Raw genomic sequence first — 17,953 nt, forward strand, 5'->3', positions numbered from 1 at the left:
TGCTTAGTGTGTGTTTAATAATAGCATACTCGGAATCCAGGTCATTTGTAGTTAGAGTGGCTTCTTGCAATCTCAGTACTCTGCTCTTAAGCATCTATTTTATTGGAGGAAGAGAGTAATTCTTGCCAAAACTACAGCTAAATCACTAGAGACAATAACATAAATCCTGAATTTGGTGGGGTTTTGTTTTCTTGTTATAGCTAAAGGAACTATTAAGGAGAAAACTGTAGGCTAAAACAAGAGTAAAGAGAGAAATTATTTATTTATAACACATTAAGAACACTGTTCACAGTACATCATTAAAGGGTGATTACATAATAAGGTGATCAGAAAAGGGTGACTTAAAAAGCTGGTTAAAGACAAGGCATAGATTATAGACTAGTCATGGAAACTGGTAACCTTTTTCTTCCCATAAGCAAACTGCACAGATAAAGACTGTCTCATACTGTTTCTGCAAAGGTAAAAGATTGATTTACTCAATCTGTACATTTTCTTTATATTGTATAAGTTTACCAATACTTAGATTAACATTTCATATAGTTTATGATGTTAAATTTAAATACAGCATTATGTCTCATTAATTTAAAGTGCAGTTTATCAAAATCTACAGTAAATATTTTTCTTCTTAATCAGTTCTCTTTGGCACAATTCTGGTCTGTCTAAATACAAAAGTGTAGGATTGAATAGAGTATTTAACACTGCAGGTACTTGGAGGGTTTTTTGTTAGCAAATGGATGTGATTTTATGCTTACCACAACCTTATTCACAAAGAAATAACTGTATATGAATTTCAGTTTAATTTATATATAAAATGGCTAACTGCTTCAACGTGCAAGGCAAAAAAAATAAAATTGTTACAGCAACACCTCCTTTGAGAGAGTGATTTTTGCACCATGGAAATCTTGTATAAAATGTTATAGAAAATGGAGATTTTTAATGAGGAAGTTCTTGGTGCTTCTTATGTTACAGCAAGCCACCTGAGGACATGATTTTCTGGGTCAATAAATGGTTCATAAGATACAGTTTAGCTGACAGGTTGGCACTGTAGTGGTGTTGCAGCTAGAAACTTGCATGTTCAACTGATAAACTAAACCAAAGAGCCAAAATAATCAGTCTGTGTAAGAAGTTTAATGAAAGTGCCTTCTTTCTATGAGAAACATCTCATTCCTATATTCTTGATATATGTGTGTGTATATATATATCTGCTTTTATTGCACGGAAGAAACATTTAGTATTTCCACTCTGCACTTTTGTCTTCATGACCTCTGCTTACTTTTGGGCTGACTAATACTTTGTTAAAATCGTAAGTGGACAACAGAAAATGGACTTCTATTTCTGATGGAAATGTACAAGGAGGCCATTAAAGTTGACCTAAACAGATAAAGTATAATTTTACCAAAGCTCTTCAAATGCAAGAACAGCAAGCTCAGAACAATTTAATTCACATCTAAAGGCCAATACCAGCAGCTGGCGTTCGCATGAAAGGTATGAGGAAACTTAGCTACATAAATACTGGACCTCTTTCAGTGACTAATTATTTCACAATTGAATGAAAAATAAACCCTATTCACAGTAAAATGTACTTATTTCAAGGCCCTTCTGGTCTGTTTTTTCCTGAATCATGCAAGTAGTATCCCCTCAGCTGCAGAAATTAGCATTTTGGCAAATGATCAAGTTACAGGAGTTGTCAAGTACTGTGCAACCTGTTTAGAAGGCAAGGCTGTAAAAAAGGATTTCATACAGGTACTTTGTGATGTGGCAATGTATAATGTATGCTGTGCTACTCCTGAGTAAAACACATTTGGCTATCCCCCAGCTAATGACCCATTTATGAACATGCTGATTCCAGAGAGGCATTTTACAGCCTCAGGAATAGTATATATTCTGAAAAAAAAAGTATTTTACAACTGTCTTTTTCTTTAGCCTGTCAGTAAGGACTAACAATGGTGAGTTCAAACTGTTGAGGGAGATGATGAGAAGGGGCAGAACTGGTAAAGAGAATCAGAGTCTGTGTGGTAAAATCAGATGTAAGATGTAATTCATTCTCAATTTCCTTTAAACTTTTTGAGATATTGCATATGGCCATCTCCCTTAGTGCTCCTGTTTTATCTGAAAGCTACTGGCTTTAGAACTGGGATGTCTGTGTGAAGGATATGGTATCAGATTTATCTACAGCAAAGCCTCCATTGATGTAAGATTTCTTGGCTTGTGTTTCATCATTATCAATTCCTGTTTCCAAGGCGAAAGGATTGACTATATTGACTTCAGAGGTGACATCCATCTGCTCCAGCTCCTTTTTGGAGAGCTTCTCCACTACTCCTGTACCAAAGGCATCTCCCAAGACGTTCACCATTGTTCTGAACCGATCCCTATGAAACAAAAGAGTTGTCAAACAAGCCATTCAGTTATTCAGAAAATCCTCTTAGTAAAAACAAGGTACTCTATCTTATCCAGTGCTGTTTTCTTCCCAGTGCAGATTTGGGTAATTATTCAATTAAAAGAAAACAGTCTTTTAAAACAAGAATCAGAATTTTACTCACAGGTATTTAAAGAAGTGTGGAGTAATTTTAATGAGATTTTGTACAGGACATGCAAAACTGCAAATCATGTCATTTGTCCATTAGAGCAGTAATTCCACTGCTGTGGCATAGCCTTACAAAATGGAAGGATCACCTCTCATGCCCCTGAAGTATGCTACAAAGCTGTAATGATAGACTGTGGGGTGCAGCAGCAGTCTGCATTGTGCCTTTTGCCACTCTAACAATCATGTCCTCAGCCAGAAGAGGATCTAGCCCAGTATCTCCAGTATTCTGGCCCAAAACTGGAAAAGGGAAAGGCCTGTCTTCTGCTAGCTTCTCCTTATTAAAGGGCTGAAGGACAAACCTGTATGAAAAAAGTCCCTTAAAGGAATATGATACTCCTGCACTATTGACTTTTCTCTGGATAGAAATGCCTTTTCTCTCAACAGCAGCCTTAAAAACCCACTGCTACTTGGCAGAGGAACACCAAACCCTTGCAACATAACAAAGTTTGAAAACTGACATAGAAGTACTGTATGGAGAGTGGAAGGGCATACTTCCCTGTTTTTAACTACAGAGCACTACAAAGGCTCTGTGGCAGAAAAGTTTCTGTGCAGAGACATTGAGGTGAATATATTTACAATATTTCACAATACTTCTACAACTGCTGAATTCTAGTACTAAAAAGTTTTCCATGTGTAACAAAAATATATGATAGGGAAAGGAAGAGAAAATAGTAAAGATTCTAGTAGGATCAGTGTGACAGGTGAGAAAATCAACAGCACTGGAAGCTTATCTGTAATAATAGCACTATTTTATTTTATTTAATTTACACAGCAAAACACATTTTAATCTGAAAAATTCCTTAATTAGAACCAGAAATATTTTGAATTATTTGTATGCTTCATGGTGGAACAATAGTCCCACAAGAAGTCCCACAAAAGCTATAGACTTCTAAAGTGGAATAAAGATCAGATCCATAAAATCATGATTGCTCTGAGAAATAGAGTATTGTTCTCTTTCTCTCTTACTCCCATAAGGTAAGTAGAGGGCATGAAATGAAATTATTAGGCTGTAGAAGAGAATAAACAAAATTCATTTATATCTCTGCATCATTAGGATGTGGAACTCATCATGCTAGGACTTGTGGAAACATAGGTGCCAAAACAATGAGGTATTCATAGAAGAAGAAGACAAAAATAATTTCTAACTCAAGAACTCTCTGCTCTGTAATTTTCAGGAGGCTGGGCAAATACTTTGGAAAAAGAACCAGTATACATTTATGCTGTTCTTAGACTCTTTAGATACTTCCTCTGAGCCAGTGGTACCTGCACTATCCTTAAAAATATTAAATGCTCACTAGGAATAGAAGAGAGCTGGAGAAAACAAAATGACTGTGGAGCACAGCAAACAAAACTATTAGACCCTGCTGCAGACAGCTGACTTGGAGAATGTACTTGTGGATGGAACTGGAAATTATGCTTATACATAAATTGAATTGATTCTTGGATCCATACAACAGCCTTGATTTTCTGGAGACTGGCATTTCTCTCTATTTGCAAAATTGAGTTATATAATCAAATAAATGTCTGTGAAATACATAGGTTGCTGCCAGAAATCCTTCAAGAAAATGATTGGAAAGGGCAGAGGAGGAACAGCAAGGTATTTATCTTGAGTGTAAATAAACCTGAAGAAGACATCCAAATATTATTAAATTATTACATCACTGGATTGGTACCAGTTAAATGTCATCCATGCAAACTGCAGGTGAAAAAGACCTTGGACTGACCACTAAAGCTCACACAGTTTAGGAGACAAAAGAACTGATGTTATACTTGTTAACTTGTGAATTCTGTTACCCTATGTATCATGGAACAAAACTTGTATTTGTTCCATGATTATTGATAGTGTTCTGACCTCCAGAATGCACTCTGTGAATTTTTGGGCTTTTGCTAAAGTGGCAGAGATACACAGTAGTGTAATTTGAACAGAAAAGATTTCTGGTGAAAAGGCTTATCTCCAGAGAGAGCAGATGAATGTGACTGAGAGGTTTGGAAGTGCTCTGATATAGTTTGGATTAGGTATGAGAATCACTTTCCAATTTTAGATGTGTGCTTGTTGATTGAGGGCTGGGCCTGTGCTCTCAGTGAAGAACAGCCCTAGTAAAGTAGTGCTGGCAGCACAGATCTGTGTACAACCTGCTATATGTGTGCATGTGGAATGCAGGGTCAGTTTTACTTTGTTCATAAGCATAATGTTGTGCTCCACTGCCAGCTTATGGATATTATGTACTTTGCAACTTGTGACTACATTTGATTTTTATGAATGATGTATGTGTTTAGTATAATGTGGTGGCATCTCTGACACTGTAGACACATTTCTTGCTACTGTCAAACTTGTCTGTTGTGAGGGTGATGCTCATGGTTTATTAGTGCTGTGACTACTGCTTTAAGGCAGAAGGCATCTCTGAATGTGAGGTTATTCTCTTCTATCCCATGCAGTAGGACTTTTCTCACAATCAAAGACATTACTGCATTCAACTCTGAACAAGCCTGGCCATAAGAATAATCTTTGTCCATTTTCTGCACCTAAATGATCTTATTGCTTTCTTTCTCAGACGTACACGTTTCTAGGCAACTTATGCAAACATTAAAAAAAAAAAAAAAGATACAGAAAAAGAAAAAGGAAAAATCATTAAATGTGAGGTGCCTTAAACTTACAGAAGCCAGTCAACTGCAATGATCAGAGTGACATCGTCGGCAGGCAGGCCAATGGCACTCAGAACAATCACCATGGTAACAAGTCCAGCTTGGGGCACACCTGCAGCTCCGATGCTGGCTGCAGTAGCTGTGACACTAAATCCCAAATAAAACCCAGAAAAGGCATTCAGAATACATGTTACTCATAGAAACTCTGTTTTCTGGCACAAATAGTTTAATTTCACTGCAAGAAAGAAACCTAAATTTTTTCAGTTTTCCTTCTGAATAGTATTTACTCAAAGTCTGGTGTCAAGCTTATAGAACAAGACATGTTCTTTTATGGTTACACTGCAGAATAACAGGCAACACATTTCTAGCAAGCAAACTGGATGGATCAAAGGTAGAGGCTGAGTTAGGTTTGTGAGTGTTTGCAGGGAAGGATAATGGCAATCTTCATACCAGTACTGTATACCAGCTGCATATCCTGATCCATCCTACCTCCCCATCAGGTTGCAGTGGCTAGGCCTTGGATCAAGAAGTGAGAATATTTATTATTTCTTGTGCTGTGAATGATAGTTTAAACTTTCCCATAGGGTATCCAACGTTAATGTACCATTTACAAAAAACTCACTTCCCACAAAATACATGTGACGGCTTTAGTCTTACCTAATGGTAACTATTTGACCAATATCCAGTTCTAAGTCATTCAGCTGTGCAATAAATATGGCTGCTACTGCTTCATAAAGAGCAGTGCCATCCATGTTGATGGTAGCTCCAACTGGAAGAACGAACCTTGTGATTCTTTTGTCAATCAAGTTTTTTTCTTCTGCACAGCGGAAGGTGACAGGCAAAGTTGCTGAACTGGCACATAATGAAACACATAAAGTAAGTGAAGGCAACAACACACCATTTCTATTATGTTTCCTTTTGCTCAGAGCATGATCTGCTTTATTAGTCAAAAGGAGATCTAAGGCAGAAAGGAAGGCTGCACCATAAAAAGCAAAGCAACTTTTCTTATACTTGCTAATTATTGGAAGAAACAGCTAAGTATTAGTTGCTCTGAAAATTACATGGTAAATTGCTATGTTATAGGTAGTCACAAAAAATGTTCAACGGCTTAAAGGCTGTCAAGTCTGCAGCTAATGAACTGCCTCCTCTAGGGAGAGGCAGACTCTTGTATGGGGTAAGGCAAATGCACTCTGTAGTATGGATATGACAGAAATCATGATGAAAACAGTATTTCAGCCTCCAGGGGACTGAGAACTGTCCAGCTGATACCAGGGCTTTTAAAAAAGTTGCAGAAAAATCAGAGCACAGATCATGTAATTACAACTATATATATTACAGAAAACATATTTCTTTTGTTTACCTGGAAGAGATCATGAGGGCTGTCAGAAGTGCCTGAGCCATCCCCATGGCAAACCGAAAAGGATTTTTCCTTACTATTACTAAGTAGATAAGCGGCAGAACTATAATGGAATGGATTGCAAGTCTGCAAAATAAAATCAACTAGTTAAACAAATAGGTTCATCTCATTTCTTTCTTTACTAAGATGGTGATAATAGGTACCCAGCTCTGTTGTCAAGTATACTTAAGAAACACTAAAGGTACTTTAGTGACACCTAGGTGCAAAATTTAGAGAGAATGACAGGTTAATAAAAAGCAGACTAATGCTGTTCCTTTTGGAAAGGGGAGAGAGACTATAAGTGAATTGCCTCTCTTTCCTAAGCTAAGCAAGAATTGACTTGGAAAACTTTTAAACTGATAAAAATGAGAAGTCTAAACTAATACATAATATTTAAGGTGATGTGCAGAGGGTGATTTGAAAGAACACTAAAACACTTCAGTCTTCTCCCAAATCCTTACAATGCAAACCAGAGACAAACCAGAAAACCAAATCAAATTACTATTCTCAGTTTGTCTGCCCTTATTACAGAACATGTTTCAAAAATAGAGGTAAATATGCTTTCCAGTCAGGGACAGCTGAAATGCACAGCTTTCTGCAGAAACTTCAAATACGGACATTTAGAAAAATCTGCATCTGCCCTGGAGAAAACTGTGTAAGCTCAAGTCTACAGTTAAAATATGGTGAGGTATTTGAAACTGTTTAAATGAGAATATTGTAAAATGCTGAAATGCTATATTTTGAAACTATTAATTTTTAAAATTAAGTGGGTTGCCTCATAGAAGGTCAGCTTGCTCTCTTGACTTTGGCAGCTCAGATGTATTTGCCTGGGTATTTGTATAGGTCTCAGGGACAAAATAATTCTTCAACTTATGCGTTAATTTTGAACTCTGTGCAGCAATCCTGAATGCACATGAATGCAGAGCTTGTGGTTATTAAGATAAAATGTAAACTGTCTGCTGTAAGTATGTTTGAAATGAAATGTATTTGAAGGGTCTGTGAATATTCCCTATGTTTGAATGTTTTAATTATAGCAACATCAGCTTTTCATGAAAAGAAATTACAACATAGCCTGGAAACATAAACCTAAAAACTACTGTCACCTCTGACCTTGGAATTTTTATTCTGTCCTCACAAAATGTTCATGTGCACATTCCTATGTTGTAATAATGCTTTATGGTTTCAGAGCAGTTGATAAAGATAGCAATAAATCATGGTACCATTTGTTCTGCCAAAACCAGACAATTAATAGACCAGTAGTCATAATACAAAAATCCACAATGGCATAAATCATCCACAAAACCTACATATTTGCAGAAATCTAGCAATTTATACATGCACCACCACAAGGCATCATTGTATAAATTGCTAGGTTTGTGACATGCCTGAGAGCAAACAGAATTCTGCAGAATATATAAAAATAAATAAAATGGTATGGATGCCATTTGCTGTTATAATAAAATGTTAATAAGAGTAAGCATTTCAAGTATGTCTATGTCTAAAAGCATACTGACTTACTTATTTGTAAAATTTAGATCTGCATGAACATGACATTATTCAAAATTTTGTGTATTTTTGTCTATCTGCTTTGCTACTAATGGTTTTCCTGAAACAAATTTGAAGCAATATTTATTTTTGTTCATAAAATGCAATTATCAGCAAGCAGCAGAATTTTTTATATCAAAATAATAATCAGTAATTGAAAATAGAAATTCTAATAGCATTCATTTTTAAGTTAGGAAGAATCATGTCCCTCAGAATTGGAAGCAGCCATTTCATATAGGAATATCTCTTACAGGGATGTAGCTGTCTTTCTTCTTTCAGAAGAGACAAAGGCACAGGCAAGGAGAATACACTTGCTGCAGTTTGGTGGTTTTTTTTTTTTTTTTTTTTTTCCCCACTTCAGCCTGAGCTCCCTTTGGCACTTAAAATTATGCCTCCACTTTGACTTTCCTCTGCTGTAACTTCTAATATGTTCCCATCCTGACTCTGCAACCATTAATCGTGAGAGACTTGAGATACTTAGCGGCACATTGCACCAAAGACACGGGGGAAGTCTGTTCCCTCATGGTGACCTGAATGAGATACAGAGACTGAGATGAGCTGCAGACAATGGTGAATGACTCCTGGTAGGGCTGAGGCTTTGAAAGATCATGAATAATTAAGCTGGGAAGAAGGTGAGCTAGTTAGGGAGGTTCAAGGAAAGAAAGCAGAGGATAAGACAATTATCTTGATAAGGAATAAAATAAATGTTTAAGATAATCTGTTATTTTCAGGTTCAAGCTTAAAGAGAGGATGATAAGCAGTTATAGAAGACACCAGTGAACAAAATATACTGCAGACAAGGTCAAACACATAAGAATGAAATCCAAAATGATGGTAGGAACAGCAGTTTTTAATAAACCCAAACAAAGAGCAACATTTCTCCTTTTTCCTGAGAAGTAAGAGAAAAGGGTATTCTTGAAGGCTGAAAAATTTAGAACAAGCACCTTTTCCCTGCAGCCTATAGCCTTATGTGTATGTGTCCATATCTGCTCCTGTGATCTGATTACAGCATGCTCTCCCTGATGGTCAGTTTTGCAGAGAACATGCTGCCGTTAGACCTTATCCAAAATGCCTTGAGCAGCACTCATGCAAGGCTGTTCTGCAGGAGGCAGAAATGCTGCAGAGATCTACCTGAGCACCCATCAGGGAAAACAGTCATATCTGGAGGAACAGAGACTTTGTCTCTCCAAGGATGCAAATGTGCTCACTAATGTTTTTGATGGCACCTGGGGATATGCTTAAAATTGTTGTGCCTATCAAACCAATGGTTCCCAGCTAAACAGGAGGTAATGCAGTGGCAGTTAACTTTGCAGTCAAAGTACTTTGGAGAAGACACTGTGTCTTCACACACATCTTAAGGAAGACTTGCCTTGTCACAGTACAAATAGTAACCTGTAACCAGTAACCGCTAGGTAAATAGTCATAAAACTTGCTATCACAACTAAACCTAAAACTTGCTATCTGATGTAAAACTTAAGTCAAAAGGCAGTAGTAATCCATTCAACATATTCCTCCTCTGAATTAACTGGAGTTAATGACATAGAAAACCTGCAGAAGTAATACACTGTCATTCTTCAATGATTTCTATCTAGCTTGTGGCTGGGTTGTCATTTATAATTTGTATAGAAAATTAGAGTCTTGATTTACCATCTCTTGGTGAATATCAGGTTTTGAAACTTGTAAAAATCTGACGTATTTTCCAAGTGCAAACAAATACTCATAAAAAACTGCAGAATACATCAGATAAACATAACTTGCACTCAACTCTGTAATATTTTGAAAAAGTCATTAATCAGTACTATTTCTGGAGCAGCAATTCTAATTTAGAAAGAAATTTTATCTCTGACTTTTAAACAGCTAGTCCAAACATACTGACTTATGAATAAAACAAAACAACAACCTTCAAATAAATGTGCTTATTTAGCACAGATTAATAAAACCCCAGAGATCCTTTTTGACTATTACAAAGTAGTTTGCATTTAAGACTAATATTACCATTCTCTTTGCTTGGCTGTCAGAAAGTGTGTGAATGATATTTGAAGAATAGCAAGCAAATGCTTAAAGTGTGGGAAAAGAAACTCTTGAACAACTTTGTACCTAGCCTCTAGACAAAACATATATAAATCCTTAGTATACTGAAGGAATTATAGGAGTGGATACTAAGGTAATGGACCAAGAGTGCCTAGAAGGGTATGCTTCACTGAGTTGGAAATAGAAATTTAAGCACATTTTCTTGGGACTGTAAAATCCATTTATCCGACACAGGAGTCCTTTGTAGGATAGTCTTCAGAGATATATATAATAACCTGGTATTATAACCTATCATTTGGAGTAGTTAAATTATTCAAAAGTTCCACTGCTGAAAGGCTCCACATTGTGCAGGTGTAACCTCCTCCACCCAGACTGTTCTATATAGACAACTGCTAAGATAAAAAAAGAATAGAAAAAAAAGTCCTGATGCTTGGCTATGTTATTCAGATTGCCACTTCTCTTTTTACAGCCTCCCCATGTACCCTAAGCTTGAAGGAGGAATTAGCAAACAGTGCAATCCCCAGGGCTTCTCTTGATGTCAGCTGTCTGCTCAGAACTGGTGAGGGAAGGGATTCTTTATTTGGCATTCTTTATTGTGCACTGCTCTTACTATGCATCTGTGTTCAGCAGGAAGTTTGGTCTGTGCTGCAACACCTTGGGCCCAAAAATTCCATGGAGGTTCCCAACATAATCCACATGTTTTTATATGTTTGATAGGCTGGCAAGCCCCAGTAAGACATAATTCATAACCTCACCTTTACTACAACAATATTTTCTTCAGCACAAGCTGTGAAGATGAAACAGAGAACACAAGAAAGGAATTTGCTTTTTGGATTTTGGTTTTTTAGAATGCAATGCAGTGAATTTTTAAAACAGAACATGCATCCAGCAAAACATGGATTCAAACCATCCTCACACATCCTCACATAATTTTCACTGATGAGAATTTTTGTCTCTGACCTAGAAGACCGGATGTGCTGGATAATTGAGTGGTAATCAACTAAGCTCCAAAACTGCATAGATCTTTAAGAAATGACATACCCACTTAATACTGTAGCCATATAAAGACCCAATTTACGAAAGATTTCCCAGTCCTCAACTTCAATTATCTTCCCAGCAACTAAAAACACGATACCAATAGGCATGTACCTGGAAAGAAAAAATAAAGCTATTAAAAATGCATTCTCAGAAATACTGCATGCTCACCATGAAATTATTTCTCTCCCAGAGTAATTTTTTAACACAGATAAGAAATATGTTTTGATATCCTATTTCACAACAACAATTTTTTTTTTCTTGTATTATGTTATATATTGGACTTTATTCCTTTGCAGCAAGGTTACAACAGAGGTGATGAAAAAAAAAAGGAAAATAAAAGTAAATTTAACTCTGTTAGTACTCTAGCTAGTATTGTTTAACTTGGTGTCACAGAATATATAGAATACACAGAAATTGGGAAGGGGTATGGGCATGTACCCTGTTACAGCAAAGGTTCATGTATAGCCACAGGCTCCCTGGGGGTGGAAGTTTACAGGGCTGAGATCAGTGTCTGTCTAGTCTGTGATCACACACAGATGGGAAAGGTCTCCTGTAGTTACAGGAGCTGCCCTGCAGTACTGGGGGCTATATCTGTGTCACCTGAACAGAATAAAGTAAACCTGCACAAGGCCATGCCTTATGGATCTGAACAGCTGCATAGGCTGCTGCCTACAGAAAATTCAAGGGAAATATCAGGAATTATGTTAGCACCAGCTCCACTGCATTTCTTTTTGTTCCACAGAGCAGGCTGTCATAGAGACAAGTTACTACTCCAGAGCTTTGAGCAGTATAAATTAATCTAGAAATCTGTGAATAAAAAATGTATACATTTTAAAATAGAAATTATAAATTTATAAAATGTATGTGTGCTATCTCATAAACAAAATTGTATCTTACCCCTGTAGAAAGCAGGGATACTTAGTTGCTCTAAGCACTAAACTTGATGAAAACAGTACTAATTCCTTGTATTTTCAACACAAAACTCTATCTTGTTTCAAACAACAGCTCCCACTCTGTAGAAATTCAGGGAGCCTGTAATCACAGCTTCTGGCACATGCAAGAAAATGGATAATCAATTTATAAGTAAATTCCTGTATGGCATGTGCTAAGTCTGAAGTCTTGTTGGTAATTTTCTGCAGAGTGAGGCAGCCTATCTCACAGGACTTTAACTTAGCCTGAGACTAAACTAGCTGCTTAGCACAGGACCGGTTGCAGAAATTAATTTATCTTTCTTTAAGGAAGCAAGAATTGTGCAAACCCTAGACAGGTTTGCTGTTTCACAGACATCTCAGTGTGCTTGGATGTAAGAAAAACCCATGGAAGGGTCAGATCTGACATGGTACTGGTATGAAACGTGCACATGAGCAGAATATTGTAATAAGTGTCACAAAGCACTCTGTATGTAGGATCAGACTGTGGAAGGAATTGTGTGTATTTATAGTCCTGATCCTGTACTTGTGATTTGCACAGACGAAATTCTATTAATAGCTATGAAATCAAATCAAACACTATCAGATGTGTTTCTATGTTTTAAACTTGTTTTTCTTGTTTGAGAATATTATGAGAATGTAATCTCACAAAACCTATTAGCAGGAGGTAAATTATGCTAAGTTGTATTTTGCATACCATTTTGAATTTTTCTCTGTGCTGTGGCTTGCATATTAATTCAGATTTCTAAAGGAACTTAGATCCAATACAGCCATCCTGTGAACATAATGTCTGTCGGGGAATAATGTTCAAGACTCAAAAGGGCATATGAGTGGTAATGCTTATCCTCAAAGAGTCCTCAAATGACTAGTGCACTAGCTTTTTATAAACATCTAGCAACAATGTCTAAAAAGCTCAGGTCTCTTGGGAACCAATAGGACTGTTCCTTTAGTATATATTAAGAAGCCCTGTCTCTAGTTTCCTCAAAATGATCAAATTCTGTAGAAAGGAGAATTTTTACCAATCATTCTTTGAAAGTTGCTTTCTGTAAAGCACTATGCAAAAGCAAACATGAGTTCTGAGTCTGCTTCTACCTCTTCAGTGACAAAATCCACTTAGAGGAGTTGTTGGAAAATGCCAGTATATCCTTGAACTTACCACATAATTATCTGAACTATTCTCATTGTAGCTTCGTTAAGAGCGTTGAAGAAATCCATCAGCACTTGTCCTTTCTCCTCCATTTTTCCAATAACCACTCCAAAAACAAGGCAGAAGACAATCAACCCCAGCGCATTGATGCCATTGGAATACATTCCCACAATTTTATATTCTTGGGTTTTGTTCTATGAATTGGAATCAAGAGAAAAGAATACTATCTGAAAATAATGAATTTACTTTAAAGAATTCTAAAATGAAAACACATTTAGATTTTTTTGAAAGACATCATCTCTTTCCCAGCCACTCTATTGGCTTTCTCAAAGTGCCAAGTGGGCAAGTTCAGGAATACACTAAACTGAACTTGAATACTTTGTATGTTAAAGCCATGCATGGATCTGACCAAGCCTCAGCAGGGAGTAAAGCACCCTTTAATTTGTGTTGTCCTTTCTACAGACTTCTGACACAATGTATGGCAGGATCTAAGTATCCTCAGTCATGCTTTCAAGATTTACCCCCCTACACTCAATATTTACTCCCACTGGAAAGCAAAACACAGATGTAGAATCCTCGTGTTTGTTTCTGAGCAACTCAAGGTTTGTATCTAGATCTAAGATAAATTCACCACTGCCTAACAACTAGGACATGAATGTAATTGCATAATTTATAGGAGAAATGTGTGCATATAATATAAAAATCCTACTAAAGAAGTATTCATACATTCTTCTGTGCAGCATGAACATATGAATGAAAGAGTGCAATTCACTACATTCTGGTTCAGGATTTAATTAATGTCTCTTTATATAGCTCATCTTCCTATGCTGTTATTACTTTGAGATAAAATTTGGAAGGAATATAATAAAATGTATATTGATTTGGTATTGTTTATAGTTCTGTGTTCACATTATATTGAATTCCTTTCTCCCTCTCCTCCACAGTAAGTCTAGACTTTATACACCATTAACACACGTAACCTTTCCACACCTCTAATGAAAGGCTTCTTAAATGTCTTCTTCCCTTTTGTTTCTGTACATTTTTTTTCAGAGTTACAAACTATTTATTAACAAATGCTTTATAATGTTTTATTTTCCTTTAAAAAATATTTATTTTTATTTTCAACTAATTTTCTTTAGTGCTTACAATTGCAGTCATTGCTACTCAAACATCTCATGGTGATATACATCTAGTCTTTCCATAGTGTGTGTTGAATCTCTCAGAAAATTGACAATTAATAAGCAGATAAATGTAATCAATCTTCCTCTATTTTCTCTGGACTGGTCAATTACCCATGGGATGCTCTGATGTTCTTAAACCTACTGGAAGGCCCTCTAAGCATTTACTGATTAACCTCTGCACTCTTGCTAAAATCCATCTATGTGCTATTTCCATTCATTTCTTCATCACTAACCACAAGAACTAAACCAAATTTAGTCTATATTCTTTCTCCCCACCTTGTATGTTATGAAGGAATAAAAGGATAAAAGGTCATACCTCTGGAGCGTTTGCTGTCATAGCCATTGTAGTGGGTTCCTCTCGAAATATGGAGCTATTTTTATCCACAGCACTTGTAGCTTTAACTTTTTCACGTTTGGTTTTATACTGAAAAAGTTAAAAAAAAATCCAGAACTTATTTAGAAAAATAAGAAAACTGAGGAATAGACAAAGGCCCAGTAAAAATAAGAGAAAAATTAAGCAGCCAGAACCAAAGGTAGCAAACATAGACAAATGTTGAACCATCATGGCTCTGTACCTCAGAAGCTGTAGATCAAACTAGAGATTCACAAATAATATGCTATGAATTCTGCTCCCCGGGATCTTAGATACGCCATGCATGTGCTGCAGTCCTGTGGGGCATGAGCTAGAGCTCCTGACAATGGCAAGAATTTTTGCTGGAACAAACAGTCTGGAGAGAATTGCTGACAGCCATGCCAGGAGAGGCCCTTAGTGATGTGGTAAGCCTAACTAATGTCATTCTTAGTTGTCAAATGGGTAACATATTTCCCTTCCCCCTCACTGCCAGGTCTTCAAGATCCTGTGCACCAAGCAGACAAACCAAACAGACTTACTTTCCCACTCCCTACTAGACTCCAGATTCCTGGCACTAGGCAGACTACTCTTCTCCATATTTATCTTAAATGTTCCAGACACCCAGCCAGATGAGTGGTGTTGATGATGCAGTCACAGAACAGGCAAGTGTAACAGCTGCAAGTACACTGTCCATAAAACCAAGCAGGTACAAGTTCTAGTAAGTAACTTGGACCAAAACTGCTGCAGGACAGTGAAACCTGGTGGTCAGGGATGCCTCCATCATTATCTGCTTCCTCTAAGGACTGAGTGACCAACCTGCATTCTTTTATATGTTTTTCAAGCCTAGATTATGGTTGTTATATTGATACAGCAATTAAGATTTGATCAAATATGCAGTGGCTCCAGGTGATTAGAAAACATAAGTTAAATGGTGCTTTTATAAAACTGCACTACACTGATTCTGCTCATAGAAATCCTGTGCTATTCTGACTGTAAGTTTTGTGCTATGCTAATCATAATCCATTAAGAAAACAAGACTTTATAGTAATCACAGTTTAGTGGCACCATCATGTCAAGGATTCTTTAAAGAGCCTGCCTGTCCCCTTAGTGTTGGGTAGCCAGTAATGATGACAAAAACCACATGGAGAAGTTTTATAAAGTGAGCTGTGCACAGCAGCATATCTGATATAAATTTCTGGAGAAGGCTAACTGATAAATCTATTATATAGACAGAAGTTTCCTCTTCCATCTTGCAACACTCACTTTTCCTAAAAGAAGTCTCAAATAGAATATTAGTTATCATGCTTTTCCTTCAAAGGATTTGGTCTTGCAGTGGATATTAAATGTGAGACACTTCAGGGTGAGGGGTAACTTACACAGACTTTATCAGACACAGAAGGATCTTAAGAACAAGGAAACTAATCCTCATAAGATGGTTCTTCTAACCCTTGCTGTCCCAAAAGGAAATGTCTTACATGCTGTTTGGTTTCTGCATCCAGCTCCTTAAACAGTGCCTATTTGGGACTTAATAGCTGATAGCAGAGTGTTTATAATAATGAAAATGGAACCAAGATGCCTTAAACCTTTTTATAGGAGATGAAAATATTCCTGGACTTCTCAGAAATAAGTCTTACCTGACAATTTTTTTGTGACATAAGAAAATAATTTGTGGTTAATAGTGAAAACTACAGAAATAAAGAGGGATGTTCAAACTTACCTGTTGGAAACATGCCTGAACAAGGTTCTCTGGGAACATATTCCTGTTAACAAGCACAGAAATATTTCAATTATACAGCATACTAAGGAAAAGTTGTTTGCTATAAACAAAATGATAGAATTTGATGCTTAAAAACAGATCATGTTTCTTTTGGCAGAAAGGAGTATATTTAACGTCAGCAGAGTCAAATAGATAGATAGATAGAGTTCTTTTTTCCAAAGAAAGTAAGGGTTTAAGAGTCCCAGTGATTGTTTTCCTACTTGCACTTGTTGAACTTTTGGGCTCATTTTTATTATTTGGCATTTCTATTGGTAACCTACTAAACCCAGTGTATTTTATCCTTGCTACATTATCTCCTTGATTTCCATAAGGCATACATGACACACCACCATTACAGGATATCTCAAATATAGGCAGAAGAGAAAAATAAAATACCTCTTACAAAGGCTGTGCTGTAAGAATAAGATATTTGGTATGCTCTACTGTATTTTTGAATTCAGAAATTAATCTTGGTTAATGGCAAATTCTCCTGTGTTATTCTGGTGTAAAGGACCATTTTTACACACTGAAAAATTAGGAGATTTAGTGCAATGCAGTTGTGTGGCTCTTTTCCAAATGACAATTTCAGATTCAAACAATTGCAAAAAGAAAGCATTAATTAGGTATTTGATAAATACCCAATCCAGTACAGAAAATGCATTTTATATACTGAAGCAGAAGGTTTTTTATCTCCCCTAAAGATCTTTCACAAACTCCTGCCTTTGGTTTTCATGTTTTAAAAGCAAAATTTATTCAAAAGAAAAATCAGCTTCTATAAGTGTGGGGTTTTCCTTCATCCTTTACAAGACTGTCTTGTTTTTATTCCTAAATCTATTCTTTTTATCCATATTTTTGAATAGAAATATGTAGTACGTTCTAATTCCTTTAAAAGAGAATTTCAGATATTTTAACTGCTAATTTATAGTCTTCAACTTCTTTGCAAGAAGTTGAGCTACAATCTATAGTAAACCCTGAAACTACTAGATATGTGCAGTTGATTCTTACATGACAGATTAAGTAAAAATTCTACAAAGACAAAATGGTGGGCAGGAATAGTGACCCAGAATATAGACTCAATAATACACCAGAATTAAAAAATAACCAACAGAAATATTTTTGAAGGTACCACCTAGCCTCTAGCCTCTATAGGAAATGCAGCCTTTTTTGGTGTTATTTTCAAACAAATAAATCCCTTATACACAGTAGCTCTGAAAATCTGCACCTGTCTTTGTATACAGACTTTTCTAGGGGTTTCCTTCTTCTAACCACTTTAAAATATCTATCATTGTCCATGATGCTAATGGGGAAAGACACATAATACAGTTGCCTTAGACACTGGTGATGCAGAAAA

The 17,953-nt window shown here is 36.4% G+C and overlaps 1 protein-coding gene across 2 annotated transcripts in view; it reads right to left on the reverse strand.

Annotated features, from left to right (window-relative positions):
- Window positions 1-237: 237 nt before the first annotated feature.
- Window positions 238-17,953, reverse strand: part of SLC1A1 (solute carrier family 1 member 1) — a 48,209-nt gene continuing 30,493 nt past the window's right edge. For both annotated transcript variants that reach the window (XM_077790037.2, XM_021531720.4), the window contains 8 exons: window positions 16,564-16,606; window positions 14,811-14,918; window positions 13,323-13,507; window positions 11,241-11,348; window positions 6,588-6,710; window positions 5,885-6,079; window positions 5,240-5,374; window positions 238-2,369 (listed from right to left, as the gene is read on the reverse strand). In XM_077790037.2, coding sequence (XP_077646163.1) covers window positions 2,126-2,369; window positions 5,240-5,374; window positions 5,885-6,079; window positions 6,588-6,710; window positions 11,241-11,348; window positions 13,323-13,507; window positions 14,811-14,918; window positions 16,564-16,606 — 1,141 coding nt within the window. In that variant the 3' untranslated portion in view covers window positions 238-2,125. The remainder of the gene's footprint in view (window positions 2,370-5,239; window positions 5,375-5,884; window positions 6,080-6,587; window positions 6,711-11,240; window positions 11,349-13,322; window positions 13,508-14,810; window positions 14,919-16,563; window positions 16,607-17,953) is intronic.

This window comes from Lonchura striata, chromosome Z (genome assembly GCF_050655825.1).
Source record: "Lonchura striata isolate lonStrDom1 chromosome Z, ASM5065582v1, whole genome shotgun sequence".
NCBI classification, from domain to species: domain Eukaryota; kingdom Metazoa; phylum Chordata; class Aves; order Passeriformes; family Estrildidae; genus Lonchura; species Lonchura striata.